Source organism: Lissotriton vulgaris, chromosome 6 (assembly GCF_964263255.1).
Source record: "Lissotriton vulgaris chromosome 6, aLisVul1.2, whole genome shotgun sequence".
Lineage (NCBI taxonomy): Eukaryota > Metazoa > Chordata > Amphibia > Caudata > Salamandridae > Lissotriton > Lissotriton vulgaris.
Window position 1 is genome coordinate 1164983409 of NC_141694.1, and position 19621 is coordinate 1165003029.

Here is a 19621-nt window from a genome sequence, read left to right on the forward strand (position 1 = left end):
TAAAATTGTTTGTTATTGGGGTAGTCTTGCACTTAGAGGAAACTGGAGCGTTTCCTCCAGTTGCTATTATTACAATAGGTTAATAGGAGTTAAGAGTATTTATTGGTGTGAGTTGACACAAGTAGGAAGACTGAGATAAGCATCAGTATTCTAATGTAATATATTCACCCAGAGACACAAACAGAAGGACAAAAAAAAAAAACATTACCTAAAAAATGCAACTAAATTTACGAAATGAAAATATCTGTTTTTGAGTAAAATGGTATCATCTTTGAACCTTTGGATGAACTTTGGCAACAGATTTTTATAAAACTGACATGTCGTTTGGCACTATTCTCCTTCCAATTTATCAGGCCAGGATGTTTGAAAAGATTACCTGAAGATGTTTGCACATCGTTTTACACGTTGCATTTTCATACATTGTCAATCCATTTTCACACTTCAGGGTGTCATAACAGTGGTGGACTAATAACTGTAACTTTAAATAAAAATGCAGGGGACAATTGTGCATGAGCCACTCTGTGGTTGCAAAAAGTAACAAGGTAAACCATGCAACACTTGAGGGTGGTCATCTATTCAACATAACAAATACAAGTACACAGAGAAGTAACATACTTAGAGCAATGTATGGGCATCATTTAGAGACCTGAGGCTTGATTCACAAAGGTAAACTTAGACTTTTGTTGCTGTGTCCAAACTTTTTATGTGCAGTTCTCCTTCCGACTGCAGAGTCTCTGCAGTCATAAATGTACTATTAACATGTAGTTCGTGAATACTAAAAAAATAGTACTCTTACACTAAAATGTATGTTGACCTTTGTGACATACGTCCACTGAGTGAAATTGCTATTGCTACATTCAGTGTTTTTACTGGAATAAAAAACAGAAGGAATGTCCTAAATCACCATGAAAGAAAATGAATTTGGGGTTGCAGCCTAAGAAGTGTTTGGCGCACCCTTGGAAGCATGACAAGCTAGGAGACCTTTAACCTGTGTTTTTGTTTGATAAAGGCTTAGCTGACAAACCTTCATTGTAGCATCATGGCAGAGCAAAAACATGTGCAAACTTATAGAAGAAGACTGTCATACTTAAAGATATTCAGCATGCAGGTTGGCTGATTTTCCATTTTCATCTTTGAGAAAACATTTCAGAGAGTCAAGTTCACCATGTTAACGTGAGATGATGTCACAAATGTCAGTACTGGAAATGTACACTCAATATGGGGGTACAGTTCCAGTAACCATATTTCAAATGTTTCTGACTTGCTGGGAGTTTTCTCATCCAGGTACAATAGCAGGGCTTTTCCTGCTACACAGACATAGCAGCATATGTGCAAGCCCCTATCGCCACTGGAGTGTCACTTTTATTTAAGCTCAGGTGGCCTAGCACCATTTCCCATATTTACAAGGTGAAGCCCCACCTTGTAAATATGCCCCTTTCCGCTGCAGTCCTCTGCAGCAAAGGGTCGTGAAACGGGTGTTGCAGTAGACGTTCCACTGCAATACCAATTGCTTTTTAAAGCTGTCCCAGATTTACAAGGCTGAGGCAGTGCCAAAAACGAAATCAAGGGAATACCTGATCTTAGAATGGTGATATGAAGAGAAATCATCAATTTCACCTAGTATTTTGCTCTTTCTATGTGTGCTTACACATAGAAAGAGCAAATTGCCATGGCCATTCCTGCACATAAACAACATCCCTGCAGTGCAGGCATCATTGCAACATGGTGGTAGATTTTGCGAAATTTGGCACAGCACCATACTCCCAATATGAAACAAGGTACCCACTATGTAATTTTAGGCCCAAGAAGAGGGGGAAACACTAAGGGGCCGATTAGGATTGCGGTGAATCCGCATTCCCCCGGCTGGCGGAAGCCACCGCCGGCCCGGAGGATGCGGATTTACCGCTGCAGTGATTTAAAAGACCCCCTGCCAGATTAGGATGCCAGGGGGGTCGGGAAGACCGTCCTCAGCTTTTCCGCCGTGGTCCCGCGGCGGAAAAGCTCTAATATGGTGGCAGTGTCTATCAGACACCGCCAGCCATATTAGGATGCATGCGGAAACATGCTTTTCCACGGCGGGTTTTCTGCCGTGGAAAAGCATATGGTGTTCGGCCCCCAGAGTGTCGGGAGTGCACATGGGGGGTATCATTACCTGCACAAAGCCTACCGCTTTGTGCATGTATTTGCAATACATGCATTTTTAACCTTGCGGCAGGTGCTGCTTCAAGCAGAACCCGCCGCAAAGTTAAAGGTACAGGATGTGACCGCCAGAGTGGCGGTCACATCCTAATTTGCATGGAGGGACCGCCACTGCCCATGCGGACGGTCCCTCTATCTCGGGGTGGCGGACGGACGCAGATCCGTCTGCCATCCTAATGACCCCCTAAATACTGAAGCAAAACCTCCTATTCAACCTATATTACTTTAGCTGTGGCCTCCTATGGCTCATTGCCTAAATCAGTCCCCACCTACAGTGTAACACACACAAATTCATTTAAAAAATGTAAATTGTATTATTTTTCTTATTTTTAAATATATATGCTTTTTTTAAAATAATGTTATCAATATACAAAATATATACCAAAGTTCACTGCAATTACTTATTCATAAAACACACAATTTGCAAATGCATATCATTATTGCATAGGCACAGGGAAGATTGTCAATTTGTGAATGACCTTGTCCACAATATAATACATTTCAAGTTTTTAAGTTCAGATAACAGACATCAAATGCAAAGGCAACCCCAAACTAAAACTACACACCTACATTCTCTCTTATCATACCATCGCACTCACACGATCACTCATACTCAAGACAAAACCGTTTTGTAGAAGATCCTCAAATAACTTTTCTGAAGAACCTGTTGTCCAAGACTAATCAGGTTATTTTTAATGGTGCATTCGTATCCAATCAATTTATTCCTTTATGAATGTCTCTGAGAGCAATCCCCATTTGTATATTCCCTAGATTGTTCGTTGCTTCCTGCTTGGACTACTTTGCAAACCCTATGAAATCTGACTTTAGTTATTTTATGGGTAAGGATGACTTTAGCGTTTTTATAGTTTCAATAGCTGACTGTTTTTACCTGTTACTAACAATATATCGTAAGCATTGTGTAGTGTCCTGTTTTTACTAAATACTGTTCACAAAAAGTACTTTAGCCAAGTGACAATGCTCTTGAAATATCATTTCTTGTTATGACACTGTGGGGCTCAAATGTTTTGTGAGCGCACATCAAATACCCCTTTGATTATGTTGAAATCGCACTACTGTAGGAAGATTATCACAAAATTCTGTCAGATATTTTAAAAAAAGAGCTCCTCCCAAATTTTGTTGAGCTATTCTTATGAAATGAAAATTAAACAAACTTACCTTGTATATTGGAATATTGCCAAAAACAGCGTCTTTGCTTGCACGTGTCATACCTTCAAGAGGAGGTCTTTTAAGCTGTAAAATATTAAAACAAACATTATATAGTCTAATCAACCTTTCGGGTTTAGCTTCTAATCATGAGTAAAGAATGCTGCATGTCGATGGTGCTTGCACCCTTGTCTTGAGGAAGGGCAACCTTAAACACGAAAACACTTGCCTGCCCACTTAAAAGGAGGGCGTTTACCCCTGGACATGTCCTCAGGATACATTGACTTTTCCTACATATTAAAACTCTGAATGCCCACTTATCTTGAAAACCAATATCTTTCGCTGAATCATAAAGAGTGTGAAACATCTGTTTCATACTTCTCCTTTTCATGATGTGTCTAAATCATAGAACATTGCTATCCACATCTTTAATCTCATCTCTAGACTTGTATAAAATAATGTACTTATCTTGAAATTTGTACTCATGTTCCCAATGGCTCTAAATCTATCTCAATGCACATTTTCAAATTGGCACACATGGGCTCTCCAAGTAATCTTTAACTTGACATAAATTACAGTTTTACAACTATGACTTAATTCATACCACTTGAAACCTTTAATAATGTTCGTCAACCAAGGTTCAGGTAAACACAGACTGAACTAGGCATACTCAATGGTACTAGAGTACTAAATGCTCTACATATGCCAAGTTAATAGGGGCAGATGGTAGCCTAACTATATGATTAGTTATAGCAAATGGCCTGAAACAGGGGTGTATTTTGACTCCCTTGCTTCGTTCTCAACACATGCATGGATTTCCATCTGTGCTCTGTTTTTAGGGTTCCATAACTTGTTATTATTATTTCAGAAAATGCAGAGTATAATAACTCATACAGTCTTCTCATCCAGATCTGAGAGGTGGAGCAATCCATAATAATCTGAAGGCTCAGCCTATCCTTTAAACACAGATACATTCCATCAGGTCACCAATTGGGTCCCTAGAGAACTCTAAGAGTTATCATATTGGGCTTCCTCTTGAGGAAAAATCTGCAATGCCCTCAACATATTTGGGAAAGTTATTGATCTATCATCCTTTACAGGAAAATCCAGCATGGAGTCCAATTAAATAATCCTTTTTGCCCTTTTCTGCAATATCTTGTACATGTGTTTCCATCAGCATCAGTTGCTAAAGTCTGTGGGACCAGTTCAGTACCACAGGGGTTCTACCCAATTCCACCTTCTTAGCCATTTGGCTGTTAGCAGGAGCAAGACGACCAGCTTACTGGTTCCCTTTGATGTTCCAAACTTGAACTCTATAGGGACCCCAGTAAGGTGTTTGTTGGTGATGGGACCTTAAAATCTGTTATCTTAAATATGTGGTATAGGACTACACAAAAATAATGAAAAATAATATTTTAAACCATCAACTCCTTAAATTATATATATATTACCTACTGGCGGTCGCCAGTAGGTAGTTATAGTTAGGACCTAGTTTCCATAGGAAATCCTCAACATTCTATTTGGAATAACTTTGGCCCTGGTTGAAGAATCTTAGCGAATTTCTCAAAGAAGATGGCTCGGTCCGCTGCGCTCCTTCCCTGAAAGTTTGGGGGGGATTGGTCAAGTGGGGGCTGAGATAAAAAGGGGGTCCCAAAACGTGTTTTTTCCATGTTATTTTCCATAGGACCTTTAGACTCGGCTACAGGTCGAACGGCTGAATGGATTTATAAGAAATTTGGCAAAACTGTAGAGTCCGGTTCGCAGATTACGCTTTTTTTGGAATGGTGTAAATCCGTTCAGTAGTTGCTGAGAAAATTAAAGTTAAAGTCAATTATATATCTATACGCGCGCACGGGGGCGCGCACCCAAGCGGCTGCGCGTGAGCGGAATTTTTTTCTGCTGCGTGCCGTCTGTTAACGTTCGATTCGAAGGAAATCAGGAAGTGTTGACCGCCATTTTGTCACTGCAAGTAAATATATTGTTCATTTCAAAGCGTTGAAACATGGAAAGGGGAGAAGGTAGAGATAGTCTTGCTGCGTAGGTTTTCTCGGGGTGTGTAGTAAGGCCCTTAAACGCGAAAAGATATATATTTTTTTTTTTAAAAGTTGCGGGGTGCGCGCACCCGGTCGTGCACACCTATTTACAAGAGTGTGAAAATGGAGATAAATCAGAAGTTTGAGTGCTTAGATATAAGGTGGCTCTGAAAAGAGCCCTTGTGTTAATTGAGTGTTTTCTGCATTTATAAGTAAGTACCGATGCAGAGCCTGATGTTGCAGAGGAAGATTCTGTTTCCCTCATTTGTGAAATGAACACCGTCCCTCCTATAGACGTCTTGCATGTGGTAACGCAAGTTGTTGTGGTAAATAGAACCCATGCTATAATCTCTGAGGAAAGCAGAAACAGATTTATTTACATGTCTCCTTGCTTTCTCAATTTGTGCACAATGTTGATTGGAACAATTCCATTTCTGTCTTTGGCATATATTGGAATATACCAAGGCAGTTCGAGGAAAAAGTGTCATCAATTGTCGAAAGGTGTCTTTTAGAAGCATTTCCAGACCTACCCCAGTGATTGTGCCTAGATCGTTCCCACCACAGTGCACAATTATAAGGTCTGGTTCTGGGAGATGCATAAAAGTTTTCACCAATGGAATCAATTGGTGACATTTCAATCCTCTTTTTCCAATCCACGTTATGTGTACATTTGTTAAACCAAGGTTGCAAATTCGTCTGCTTGCTGCATATTTTTCACTCCAGTGAATATAACTGTGTCCTATTAGCCAGACCTTCATTTTCAAGGGATTTGTAGTCGTCCTCCGATCGGTTCTGGAAGTGGAATGGTAGTTAGAAGCTGAAAGTCAGGATAAAAAAAGGATGAGGCTGGGTGTGGTTAAAAAAATAAAAATGATTGGTTGATTGTAATAAGTGGAGATTGAAGAGTACGTTGCATTGTAATGTTTATGTTAAACGAAAAGTACTATTGGGTGTGAAAAAAAATGACATGTAACAGAGCTGTGGATTGGCAGGTGTTTCTGGAGGGAAAACAGTCTTCTTAGTTTGCTGTAGAACGTTGAGACATGAACTTTTGACCTGTGCCTTCAGCCAGGTGCAGAATGAGGTGTTACTATGAAACAGCCGGAGATGGCAGTTGGTGATGGGTGACTCTCACGTGAGATTGAAAATATTGTGAAGGACAACCAATTGAAATGTAAATTTGATTTTACAATTTTGCGTGAGGAAATGTGATTGGCTGAAGAGAGTTATATGAGTGTGTATTGACTGGATATCTGTGCCATTGAATTTTGGTTGCAGTGATAGAAGCTTAATAGACAGTTCCGTCAAACGAATATCTGTTTTGTGTCTGTCACTGTTGTACATCGTACAAAGCATTGGTAAAGGTAAGTCTGTAACAGTTTGTTTTGTCATGTACCGTAAAATATAGTTTAATCACAAACAATGATTTATTTTCCTCGTAATAACTAATTTTTGGCTGTCATAATGTGTTGTATTTCCAAAAGTAATTTCTTTCATTTAAATGTTGAATACGCAGTAAAAAATATTTTTAATATAGAGAGTAATTATTTTTGAAATTTTGAAGCGTTTATATATAATGAGAGAAGTTGTTCAGGAAGTGAAGAAATGATATTAGCAGACAGACAGATAATGCAGAAAGAGAGAGAAATGGTAAATTACTAGTGATACCGTCGTCAAAAAATGCTAATGGTTAATGAATTAGTAAACTTTTTGTCAGTCGACAAAATTTCAGGCTGGTTGGTGGCCGTGGCCTGCACTGGTGGGGGTGGGGCGAGAGGGAGGGGGAAGGGGGCTAAAGTGGTAATGATTAAGGTATTCACAAAGTTTTTGTTAGACGACAAAATTAAAGTGCGGTTTGTCGTCGCGGTTTGCACTGGTGGGGTGAGAAAGGGAGGTGGTCGAGTGAAATAAAAATGAAAAGTTTTGACCATGAGGTTGTACAGAGATTTGTGCAGTAAATGTGTTCGTACATTGAGGTAGCAAACAGAGTATATAAATAGCTCTCTCAGTCCTGCTGTTTGACTGCATCTTCATGTCCCTTCTGTTTTCCATCTCCGTTGCCCTGTGTTATCTTATTGTCTGTGTGTCTGTCTGTGTCTGCCTTCAGTTCGGGCTGAGGAAGTTTGCTGTGGAGGCACACACAGATAGTCCTATCAAAGTAATTGGAACGTTTTCAAAAAAATAATTATATAATTGCATTGGTATTTTTAAAGCGCTACTGAATGTTTTCTTTCACAATTACCGCTTGGTTGCTTTCTCAGAGCAGAGGGTATGTCGTATTTCACTTGTTGGTGCCTCTGCATCTGACTCTGTTCTCTGGTGGCTGGCGGAGAACTGTTTGTTATTGTGGAGATGAAAGGGTGATAAGGAGAGAAATACGACATAGCGTCTGGCCTGTAGAAGCGTGGGAGCAGTGATTAACTCTGAGTGAAGCGGAACTGTGGCGGTGCTTGGTAACAGTAATACATTTTTTTTAACAGAGGTACAACTGTCTGTACAGTGCGCGACCTACTAAGAAAGAGTTCACGGGCCGTAATTGGCTTGCAGGTTCTAGTATCAGTAAGTGAGGTCGAGAAAAGAAAACATATGGCTGAGATACCCGCCACCCCCTCTCAACACAATCCCCAAGGATGGGAAGACGGAAACGGTTCTGAACTTTTGGAAGGCGGGAGGGAGTTACCCTCCCGGCCGTATTTATTAAAATATGAAACAAAATTAAAACATTAAATTAACAGTTTCATATCATGTACAATTTCATTTACACATTACGATGTTCTTGGCTGACCTTAACACATCTCTAATACAAAGGTTCTCCTAGCCGATACTAAACATCCTGCAAATGCATTTCTCAAAATTGAAATTGTACATCCTAACATTACGGGCCAACGGCAAGGTCGTAACCGGTGTCAGATCCCCCATACCAGAACTCCCCCCTCACTTGTGAGGGGCGGTCGCACAGAGGGCTGTACCTCTGTGCCTGCTTCCAATTTCCCTTGTCTTAGCGGGGGCCCTCTGTTAACTCGACGCCATCTTAGTGGTCGTCCGAGGACTCGTGTGAGGTGTCTAGAAGGTAGCGTAGACCCCCCTCCCACCCCACACAACTTACCACATCTGCCGTCGCAGATGTCCTGGCCCCGGGAAATTCCCAGGAGGGGCCCATAGCCCCTCCTCCCCAGGGAGGGGCCCATGGCCGCCTTCCCTTTCGGCGTCCCCATCCTTAGAGGGGACCGCCTCCCCGTTTGAGGGGCCAATGGCCGCCTCCCCCCGGGCGCTCCCATCCGTAATGGTGACGCCCCCACCTCTAGGGATCTTCCAATTACTGCTCACTGATCATGACCTTACCGCCCGACCAAAATAAATACGACAATCTAAGCTAAAGAGGAGAAAAGACAATTATACTCATGCAAATCAAAATATACTCTCTACTGCTGAATAACACATGCTGAAACAGAAAATTATCAACTTTATTACATACCCAATTACCAACTTTTATTCAGACAACCTGTAAGAGAAACAATATCACGTCACTCGACTTTATTCAAACAATTCGCTGTCATCAGGGGCTGGTGGGCGGGTCAAAATTGGCTCTTCATTCCGTCTCGAGCTCACGTGCAACGGGGAGGTGCAGCTTCAGAGCACAGGAACAAGAGGATGCTTCTTTGGCTTGTTGCTCCTTTTATCCTTCTTCGGGCGGGCGTGAACCCACCTCCAATCCGCCTCCGGGGCGTGGCTAGCGTTGTCGGTGTCTAGGACAACCATCTCTTGGGCGGGAAAAGGCTCGCCCCAGCTACGCCGCTTCGGGCATACCAGCCGGGACTCGCCTCCCGCCCAAAATGGCTTCCCGGGGGGATCGGGGTACTCCACCATACGTTCGGGGGGACCGAGTGGTCGCCCCTTTCCATATGGCTGAGATACCCGCCACCCCCTCTCAACACAATCCCCAAGGATGGGAAGACGGAAACGGTTCTGAACTTTTGGAAGGCGGGAGGGAGTTACCCTCCCGGCCGTATTTATTAAAATATGAAACAAAATTAAAACATTAAATTAACAGTTTCATATCATGTACAATTTCATTTACACATTACGATGTTCTTGGCTGACCTTAACACATCTCTAATACAAAGGTTCTCCTAGCCGATACTAAACATCCTGCAAATGCATTTCTCAAAATTGAAATTGTACATCCTAACATTACGGGCCAACGGCAAGGTCGTAACCGGTGTCAGATCCCCCATACCAGAACTCCCCCCTCATTTGTGAGGGGCGGTCGCACAGAGGGCTGTACCTCTGTGCCTGCTTCCAATTTCCCTTGTCTTAGCGGGGGCCCTCTGTTAACTCGACGCCATCTTAGTGGTCGTCCGAGGACTCGTGTGAGGTGTCTAGAAGGTAGCGTAGACCCCCCTCCCACCCCACACAACTTACCACATCTGCCGTCGCAGATGTCCTGGCCCCGGGAAATTCCCAGGAGGGGCCCGTAGCCCCTCCTCCCCAGGGAGGGGCCCATGGCCGCCTTCCCTTTCGGCGTCCCCATCCTTAGAGGGGACCGCCTCCCCGTTTGAGGGGCCAATGGCCGCCTCCCCCCGGGCGCTCCCATCCGTAATGGGTGACGCCCCCACCTCTAGGGATCTTCCAATTACTGCTCACCGATCATGACCTTACCGCCACAGGCCGGATAGTTGACCGGCTTTCCGGACCCCCCACAAAACTCCTACTTAAAGGTCATGGCTGCACAAACTCTTTAACCAAGCTACGAAGTCTCCTATGAGTAAAACATTCCCCTCCCGGGACAAATGGACCCCATCTTCCAGATACATATGGTCCCCCCTGATACATCCATGAGGAATAGAATGCAATGTACCTGTACGGAACAACCTACCAAGTTTGTTATTCACTTTCTTCACCGAATGATTTATAGCAGACACTGAATTAGCCCCCCGCCACACCTTCCGCGGAATCATATGTGACCATGCAATCGTGCACCCCGGAACCCTTCTCGCCAACCAACTTACTGTGGATAGTATCAACTCGAGAAGTACTCGTCGACCAGCGGTCACCAAATCATTGCCCCCAAGATGCACTATGATTACAGATGGCAGTGACCTTGTCCGCCCTAACAAACCCTCCATAAAAGTTTGAAACTGGTCAATACAGAGCCCGCCCCTTCCGTAGAAGGTCACCCTGTACCCGTATTCCCCAGCCATGTGAATCATGTCACCTGCTTTGAATGCGTCTGTGGCACGCCTCACGTATGAGTGGCCCACGACCCACACCACTCTTTCCTCATCCGGTGATCTTTGACCGCTGGTTCCCAGGTGTCGGGTCGACTGCACAGTCCGCCCCGCCTCGTAAGCTCGCGAAACTGTAAACCAAACAAAAAACAAGAAGCGTGAGTGCATGACATTAGCTTCACAACATGTGCAACCGCACATACCTTTTATAACAATTTGAGGACCAACGCCCCAACTGTTTCACTTTTTCAACACTCAGACCCCTGGCTGTAGCCTCTGTAGCAGCCCCTATCCGGAAGGAATGAGTCCCGAACTCGCACGGGTTCAAGCCCGCAGCTGCGATTGCCATTGTTAGCACCCGCCGGAACTGAAACCTCGTCAGTGGGGTGGCGTCAGCGTGCCTCAGCAGGCTTCCCCCCCATGATGCCGCCCTCTGCGCCAAATACTCCTCAACGCATGCTACCGGGCACATGGGAGATCCCGGAATCCGCTGGACTACTACGCTGTCCCCGATCGCTCTCTGATCGGTCTTGGACCTGGCAAATGAGACTACCATTGTCTCCCCCTTAATTTGAACGTGCTCTCGGCACAGACCTCCCCCCGTATCCTGCTTGTTCCTTGCTACCAGTTCGCTTACCCGCATAGCCCCATGGAATGCTAATGCAAAAGCAGCCCGGAATAGCACAGTCTCTGATTGAGATGAACATGTCGCAGGGAGTACGGACAGTAACCGGGCTAATATTTCCAGACCTATCAGGTGCCTCTCATCAACTCTGCTACCCTCGCAGCGCCTTCTGTACCAGAAAAGACGCAGTGGGGTCCTGGATGCCATGAGCCCGTGCCATGAAAGAAATGGCGGCCCGGTGTCTATTGGCCGTAGCCACTGATTTGCCTGCCTGATGTAATGATAACAAAAATTTCAGGGCATACTCTTCTTGGCCCCAAAGCTCCCCCCTAGCTGAACCCAAAAAGGACCAATAGGAACGGAACGCCCCTTCATATGCCTTCCTTGTCCTGGGTGCTAGACTCTCTCCCACGAGGTCTTGTAGTCCGGGGCACCGAGAGACCAGAGAGCTTCGGGAAATGGTGCCGCCACCGGGTCCGCTGAGGGCAGAAAACCCCAGAAGGCCTGCATACGGGAACGAGAAAGCACATCAGCTGCCTGGTTTAACACCCCTGGCACATGTCTTGCCCTAAAGTGGACGTTCAGTCTCATCCACAGCAGGACAATTTCTTTCAGCAATCTCAAGATCCATTTGCAGCGGGCTGCCTGACTATTGATACACTCAACCACGGTCATATTATCAGACCAGAACACCACAGAGCGATCACGAAACCCCTCAGGCCATGTTTTTAAGGCCACCAGAATAGGGAACAGTTCGAGAAACCCAATGTTACCTGTGAGTCCACTCTCGTGCCACCATGCCGGCCAGGTTCGTGCTGACCAATGATTACCAAAGATGGCGCCAAAACCCACACTCCCTGCCGAGTCAGTCCACAACCCCAGCTCCTCGGAAGAAACCGCTGGTTTGTTCCACACGACCCGACCATTGAAATCCGCCAGGAATGCCAACCATATGCGCATGTCCTGGCGAACCTCTGCCGAGAGCCTTGTGCGGTGGTGCCCTTCCTTAAGGCCGACCATGGCTTGAGCAATAGAGCGGGAAAAGGGGCGAGCCATCGGTATTACTCTAAGGGCAAAATTCAGCTGACCCACAGCCTGCTGCAACTGATGCAGATTTACCTTCACCTCGCTAATACATGTTTCAAGCGATGCCTTAAATTTCGTTACCTTTTCCTTAGGCAAACGGAAGCACCCCTCTTCGGAATCGAGCTCTATTCCAAGAAACTCGAGCGAAGTAGCCGGGCCCACTGTTTTTCCTGGTGCCAATGGCACGCCAAAACGATTCATGAGATCACAAAATTCATTCAAAGCCTGTGCACATTCTATGTCTCTGGCTGCCCCCAGGAATAGAAAATCGTCAAGATAATGCATCACATGTGTAAACCCCGTTGTTCTTGTGAACGCCCATTGCAAAAAACTACTAAATTTCTCAAAATACGCACGAGATGGAGCAACCCATTGGCATACATTTATCCATGTAATAGCGCCCCTGAAACATGAAACCAAGGAGACGCTGATCATCTGGGTGTACCGGGAGCAACCGGAACGCCGACTCAATGTCTGATTTGGCCATCAGCGCTCCGGGCCCCAGGCGATTCAACATGGCGACGGCCTCGTCAAAAGATGAGTACCGCACCGAACAAACTTCCGGGTCTATCGCATCGTTCACCGAAAGACCCCTTGGAGCTGACAAATTATGTATCAGCCTGAATTCCCCTGGGTCCTTTTTGGGGACCACTCCCAGAGGCGAACAAACAAAATTAGCAACTGGTGGCATGTCATATGGTCCGGCAACCCGACCTCGGGTCACCTCCTTCCCAATCTTTGCTTGAAACCACCGCCGTATTCTGCAGAACCGACAGTTGGTTCCTACATTGTGCTTTACCCTGAAAACCCCCCGCCGGGATGCGGAAACCATACGAAAAACCATCTCGTAACACCCCAGCGGCGATATGATCCGGATATTCGTTGAGCCAAGGAATCATTGCCATGATGTCAACCGGGGTAGGGAGAGGCGCCCCTCGGACTATTTCAGACCTGTTTGGCGCCCCCTCTATTTCCCGTATCACCAGTCTTGGCTCTGCACATGGTCTCGGGGTGCGAGGACTGCCCGCACCCTGCACATACATGCCTAAACCTGCAAGACCCTTGCGGCCTAGTACATTTGCCTCTGTTAAAGCTCCAGCATGCCCCTTTTTTACCTGAGTTGCCATTATTCCTTGTGTGCTGATCATTGCTTGATCCCGCCCGAAAGGGCGCCCCGGACGAATGGCGGGAAAACTCGACCACGTTTCCCCCCAAAGATGGCGACTTTGCCCTGCCTGACTTCTCTATTTTCTGCCAGGAAATGGAGTCGAAACAATCCCACGTCAGGGATGTGTCGTACTCCTTGGACTTACGAAATATGTTATCGTAACAAAACCATTGATTACCACCATATGTCTCATAAAATTCCATGATACGTGTCTGATACACGGCTAATTCCACCAATAATTCGGGCCTCCGTTCCCCCATAATTGCAGTGAACATTCCAAACGCTCTGCCCCAATTGCCTATTGTTTCATCAACTCTGAAACCGGCCATCTTGGCGCGCCATACACTAGGATGCAGAAACTCTTTTTGGTTCTTTACATGCTCAATCTCATAGTGATCGGTCAGCAAGGAAAACATGTTCACTTATTTATCAGCCCATATCCTTTCTTTTACCTCAATTGGGATATGCTGAACAACTTTCTCCCTCCTTGAAGGTACCGATCCCTCCCCTGCCATCGGTAATGGCTGCTTACCTGAACCGGTAACTGTGACCGTAGTCCCTGCCGAACCAACGCCCGATACTGGTTGTTCCACGGGAGCCTGCGGGGAAACAAAAGGACACGGTGCCTTCGCAGCATCTTTCGATTGCCGCAACTGCTTCATTATCACTCTGGCTTCCTCAGCCGTGGCCCCCTCGTTCTCTTTGCCCAACCATGCCGCCAACTGGGCAGCCAGCTCAGGAGGCATATCCTCCCCGTTCACAGGAGTGATTACCACAGGGATTGGTTGCCCCGCGTTCGGGACAGGAGTCGGGGCCTCGATTGGGGTGACCGGGTGCGCTGGGGGTGCTTCGGGAACCGGGGCCTCCCCCCCCGACGCTCCCCTCTTGGCCCTTCTACCTTTCCCGTTAGGGACTACTCCCGGCAATGCTGGTCCGATGACTCTCTTAGGTCCCCCCGCACCATTCATTGCCGCCATCTGCTTCTTCATATCCGCCATGTCTTTCATCAGCATACGAAGCATCTGATCGGTCCCGACCCTCTTTCCGACCTTCTTGCTAGGCATCGTCAACGTATGCTTCATGAGGTCCTAGGCCAGGAAACTCCGAACTCACTGAAAGAGTAAACACGAAATTAAATTCTCAAAATTGGCTCTTCGTTCCGTCTCGAGCTCACGTGCAACGGGGAGGTGCAGCTTCAGAGCACAGGAACAAGAGGATGCTTCTTTGGCTTGTCGCTCCTTTTATCCTTCTTCGGGCGGGCGTGAACCCACCTCCAATCTGCCTCCGGGGCGTGGCTAGCGTTGTCGGTGTCTAGGACAACCCTCTCTTGGGCGGGAAAAGGCTCGCCCCAGCTACGCCGCTTCGGGCATACCAGCCGGGACTCGCCTCCCGCCCAAAATGGCTTCCCAGGGGGATCGGGGTACTCCACCATACGTTCGGGGGGACCGAGTGGTCGCCCCTTTCCATTCAGGGCTTTATTTATGAAGGCCTTGCGCCACCGGTGCGTCACTTTTTCCCTTTTTAAAAAAGGACGCACCGGCGGCGCAAGGTCTTCATGAATAAGGTCCTCAGTTAGTACAGTTGAGGTTACGTGGAACACATGAATAGTTTTTCAATATATAATCATTTCAGTTGAGATTATGGATTAAAAGAGAGAACGTGAATATTTGAAATGTTTATTCAGAAATGCACTGTTTTGAAGGCAAATCATTATGTAATATGAGTACAGAAATTGCAAAAAACACAGTAATTGGTATTGTCAGTAGTACATGGAATACAAACGCTATAGTTGAAGAAAAATTAATATAGTTTGGAAAAAAAATTGTACACTCTTATCAGGAAGTATATTATATTTTAATAAATGGAAGAAGGTCTCTGGCCTTTCAGTTTAGGAACTATATATGAAAATGCTAGTGGTTATACATCATCAGTTTATCAATCAGCTGTGTACATGCAAAGCACTATTAAGTTTTTCTTATGTTACTGTGTGAGGGGAAAAAAAGGCGCCAAAAGCGACAAAATGGTGAGAGGTGCATGTATGTAATCTGTTGGATGGTGCGCAAATCACTATTGAGGAGAACTACTGTATTGAGATATCTTCAGCGACGGCTCGTGGAGGGAGTTACGGTGGGGCAGGAGGGTGGGGAGGGGGAGGGGCAGGGTGGAGGCTGCTAAAAACCGGCATATGGATAATTGCAGGTAAGTAAACAATTTAATTAATAAAACGAATTTCGTAGTGCGCCTTGCATCGCAAAATGCAATGCAGTGCGAGCTACGAAATTCGTTTTATTAATTAAATTGTTTACTTACCTGCAATTATCCATATGCCGGTTTTTAGCAACCTCCGCCCTGCCCCTCCCCCTCCCCGCCCTCCTGCCCCACCGTAACTCCCTCCACGAGCCGTCGCTGGATATCTTTTGAAGGTTGCAGTATTGCATTTGAAATACAGCACAAGAAACAATGGAAATATTGTTGAAAGAAGATATTTTTCTGTAAAGTATTTAAAAAAAATAATTTTATAGAAAGTTAAAGGAGCAGGCGGAAATAAGCAGTTGAGAGGCGAAATGGCGTTTACAGTTATAAAAAACTCGTTTAATATTTACACATTAATTAGGGCACATGTAGCATATATTAGCGAGTTTAGCATCGAGTACGTTTGAAATAACATAAGATAAGATATGCAATAGAATTGTTGAGATTAGAGTGTAAAAAAATAAAGTTGAAAATCGAGTAGCCGAAGAAAAAAATGTAGTCCACATAAAAGACCAAAATTTAACCAGCACAAAATCATAATGTCCACTGTTAGTAAAGCCAATAGGTCTGTTCTTCATAAGAAAATATGGAAAAGAACGTGAAGAATATAGGGAGGCAAAATGAAATGAGAACGTCAATGGCTTGCATAAGAGTGGGAAACATCACTTAGAACGCATTTATTACAACGCACTACCATTACAACGCAACCATTACAACGCAAACCATTACAATGCATTGCGCTGGGGGGCGCTCTAGGATAGGGAATATATTTAATTTACTATCCAACACCTTCCCTACTATCCACGGGGACTGGAGTTGGAATAGTAAATTAAATAAATCACTATCCAGCGCTTAAAAGCACTATGCGTTGTAGTGGTATGCGATGTAGAAACCGCGTTGTAACAGCAGGCGTTGTAATAGCCTGCGTTGTAACGACACCAATCCATAAGAGTTATCGAAGCATTGTTTAGGCAAAGTAGGTAGCTTCTGCTTCTAACAGGAAATCACTGTTATCATTTGAAAGTATGTCAGCTATCCAATGGAAAAGAGTAAAGCAGTATTCATGATCTGTTATTATCGGAGCTTCTTTTACCATCAGAGGACAGCTCGGTGGGTTTTCGATGTAGCTCTCTGTTAGGAAAGAGTTAACCGTCCATTGTGTAGGCAAAGTAGGCAGCAAGTGCTTCTAACAGGAAATCACTGTTATTATCTGAAAACATGTCAGCCATCCAATTGAGAAGAGGAAAGGAGCATTCATGATCTGTCATTATCGGAGCGTCTTTTACCATCAGAGGACAGCTCGGTGGGTTTTCGATGTAGCTCTCTGTTAGGAAATCTTGCGCCGCTGCGTATATACTCCAATGACCCAGAACTCCTTGTATCGCTGCAAAGGCCATAAACCCTCCGTTGTAACAAAGCTGTTCATGATCAATTAACGGATTCATGAGGTGATTGTAATTCGCTTCAGGAGGTACCAAATTGCAGAGACATAAGTCCAGGGCCCACGTGAAATCACAGCTCAGGCAATGAAATACAGGCTGCACACAGGTGAAATATGAATATCGAAATGATAATCGATATGAAGTATTCAAAGTTGAGAGTGCTAAGGTGCCGTAGTAGAGAAGCATTCTCTGTCGAAATAGTTCTAAGTGGTCCGGCTCGTTTGCGAAGGCAGGAGGGACATCCATTTTGAATTTACCAAGATGGTAAAGGAAACGGCGCAGCACTGCCGGTTCTATAGCAACTCCACAGAAATAGGTCGCCGGCTATGCAGTGGAGAGGAGCAGAATGACTTGATACATTTTCTAGCAGTCTAGTCACTTAAATATTGCTTAGTAGTTATCAAAAAAATAGCCTGTCTTGAAGTGGAGGATGCGTTAAAAAATAAGGGAGCAAATTGTAAAGGAAGGTCAATTTTTTTTTACACCAATGCGGTTTTCTGTGAATGTTAGCTAAGTGAAAGATATGTGTGTGAGCAGATGCTACGTTCAGTTTTAAATGTGACAATGGAGCTCTTGTTCATGTCTTCCGATTCAAGGTCGGTATTTGCTGCCAAATGCAAATATCATGAATCGCATGCGTGGGGTACATAATCTACATTCTTAAAGTAAAGCAAATGGAGAGTTATTTTTACCGCGTTAGCTTTGTTGTTTGAAAGGTTACAGTGATTTTCATTATTTGTTAAGAAAGTATCACTGATGAAGAATGAAAATAAATCCTTATAAATAACAGGGACTGGTGTATTTTAGAAAAGGTGTGTAACATTACAGGAATTGTAAATAAATAAATAATGTAATTGAAAGTGTATGGTTTAAAAATAAAATGTAAAGGTTTATAGTTGGCGTTTTGAAAGCGGTTCTAGAGGGCCAGTTGCATGATAGATTTAAAAAAAATACTACATGTTTTTCAAAAGTATTATGTAAAAAATATGTGTCTTTATGTACTATTTAGTTTATCTGCCTGTTGCCTATTCTTTGAGTTTTAGTAATGCTGTGTCTTATAACTTTACCAGGGGCGGTTCGAGGCTCATGGTGGCCTTGGGCAGGGAGGGTAGGTAGGGGGTTTGTAATAGGGGGTCCGGGTGGGGTGGAGTGCGGAGTTTAGTGAAGAGGGAGGGGGGGGTTAGGGTGTTCGGTAGTGGATCAGAGTCAGAGGACGCCAAATTTTTGTTATGGGCTGCCACGCAAATATGTATCCATTCTCAGAGGTTTATTATATTAAGGATATATATTAACATGGTGGCCCTTGGGGTTTGGTGGTTCTGTGCAAGTGTACTGCTTGCATGTGTATAATGCTGGCCCTGTAGTTTTTGTCTATGGACATGGGGCCTTATTTATGACGGCCTTGCGCCACCCGTGCGTCACTTTTCCCATGCTAAAAGTGACGCACTGGCGGCGCAAGGTTTTCATAAATAAGTCTTTTGTTTTTTTTGTGACTTGGCCTTTTAGTTATGAAAGCCTACTGTTGTAGGTGCATGAATTTTAACATGGGGAAAAGTGACATATCTGTGGCACAATGCTTTTATAAATGAGAAATGTTGTATTTATTTTTAATGGAGAGGATTTTGGGGAACTTATTAGTTATGCTTGTTCAATGCTATAATGATTGTATATTGTGTAGAAAATAAGTTTGTAATAAGTTAATAAAATTTTATTATTTCCATTTTTAGAGTGTTTGGTGCCTGAAAGGAACAACCTGCCATTTGAATTGATAAATTGAGAGTATATATTCTTTTTTTCAGGGGAGTTCCTTTTTTTGCTTTGGCAATTTCTGTGGGTGGTGAAGAAAATAATAAAGAATATTTTTTGAAATGTTTAGAACATGATTTTATCTTAAATATTTCACATGTGGTTCTATCTGCTTATACTACATATGTATTTTGAGATTTTCTCCATTGACAGTTCAAATTATCTTTTAATGAGCTTGGTGCATGTGTTCTTTTGGAAGGAGTTGAGATTTAGAAATCATTGGAGTATAATTCTTTCAGGTTTCTTTTAATTAATTCTTGTGAAGTGCTCATTATTTTTGAAATCTTGTTGTATTATGTTTGGCAGTGTTTCACCTTTATTTACAGAGAGGTATTATGATATGGATCTAAATGTAATGCTCATGTTTCCCGCATATCTGTGAATATACTATGTATAGGCACTTTTTTACATAATAATGTAGAGCTTTATTATGAGGTGGTTGTTCATGGTTAGTATGACATTTTGCATATGCTAAGACATTGACATGGTGAGTATGCTGTTGTAACATAAATGGAACTGTCTCTGTGGGAAGTAGTAATCTGTTAAGTGAATTAAATGGTTTGTATAGTGTGATCCTTTTCTTCAGAGTGCATACATTTATATTGCACTTTGTAGTG

At 44.1% G+C, this 19621-nt stretch overlaps 1 protein-coding gene across 1 annotated transcript in view; it reads right to left on the reverse strand.

Moving 5' to 3' along the window:
- The window catches only part of WDR64 (WD repeat domain 64), a 2246160-nt gene that overhangs the window by 81452 nt on the left and 2145087 nt on the right, over window positions 1-19621 (reverse strand). Inside the window, exon 33 of the mRNA XM_086925751.1 lies at window positions 3376-3450. Coding sequence (XP_086781877.1) covers window positions 3376-3450 — 75 coding nt within the window. The remainder of the gene's footprint in view (window positions 1-3375; window positions 3451-19621) is intronic.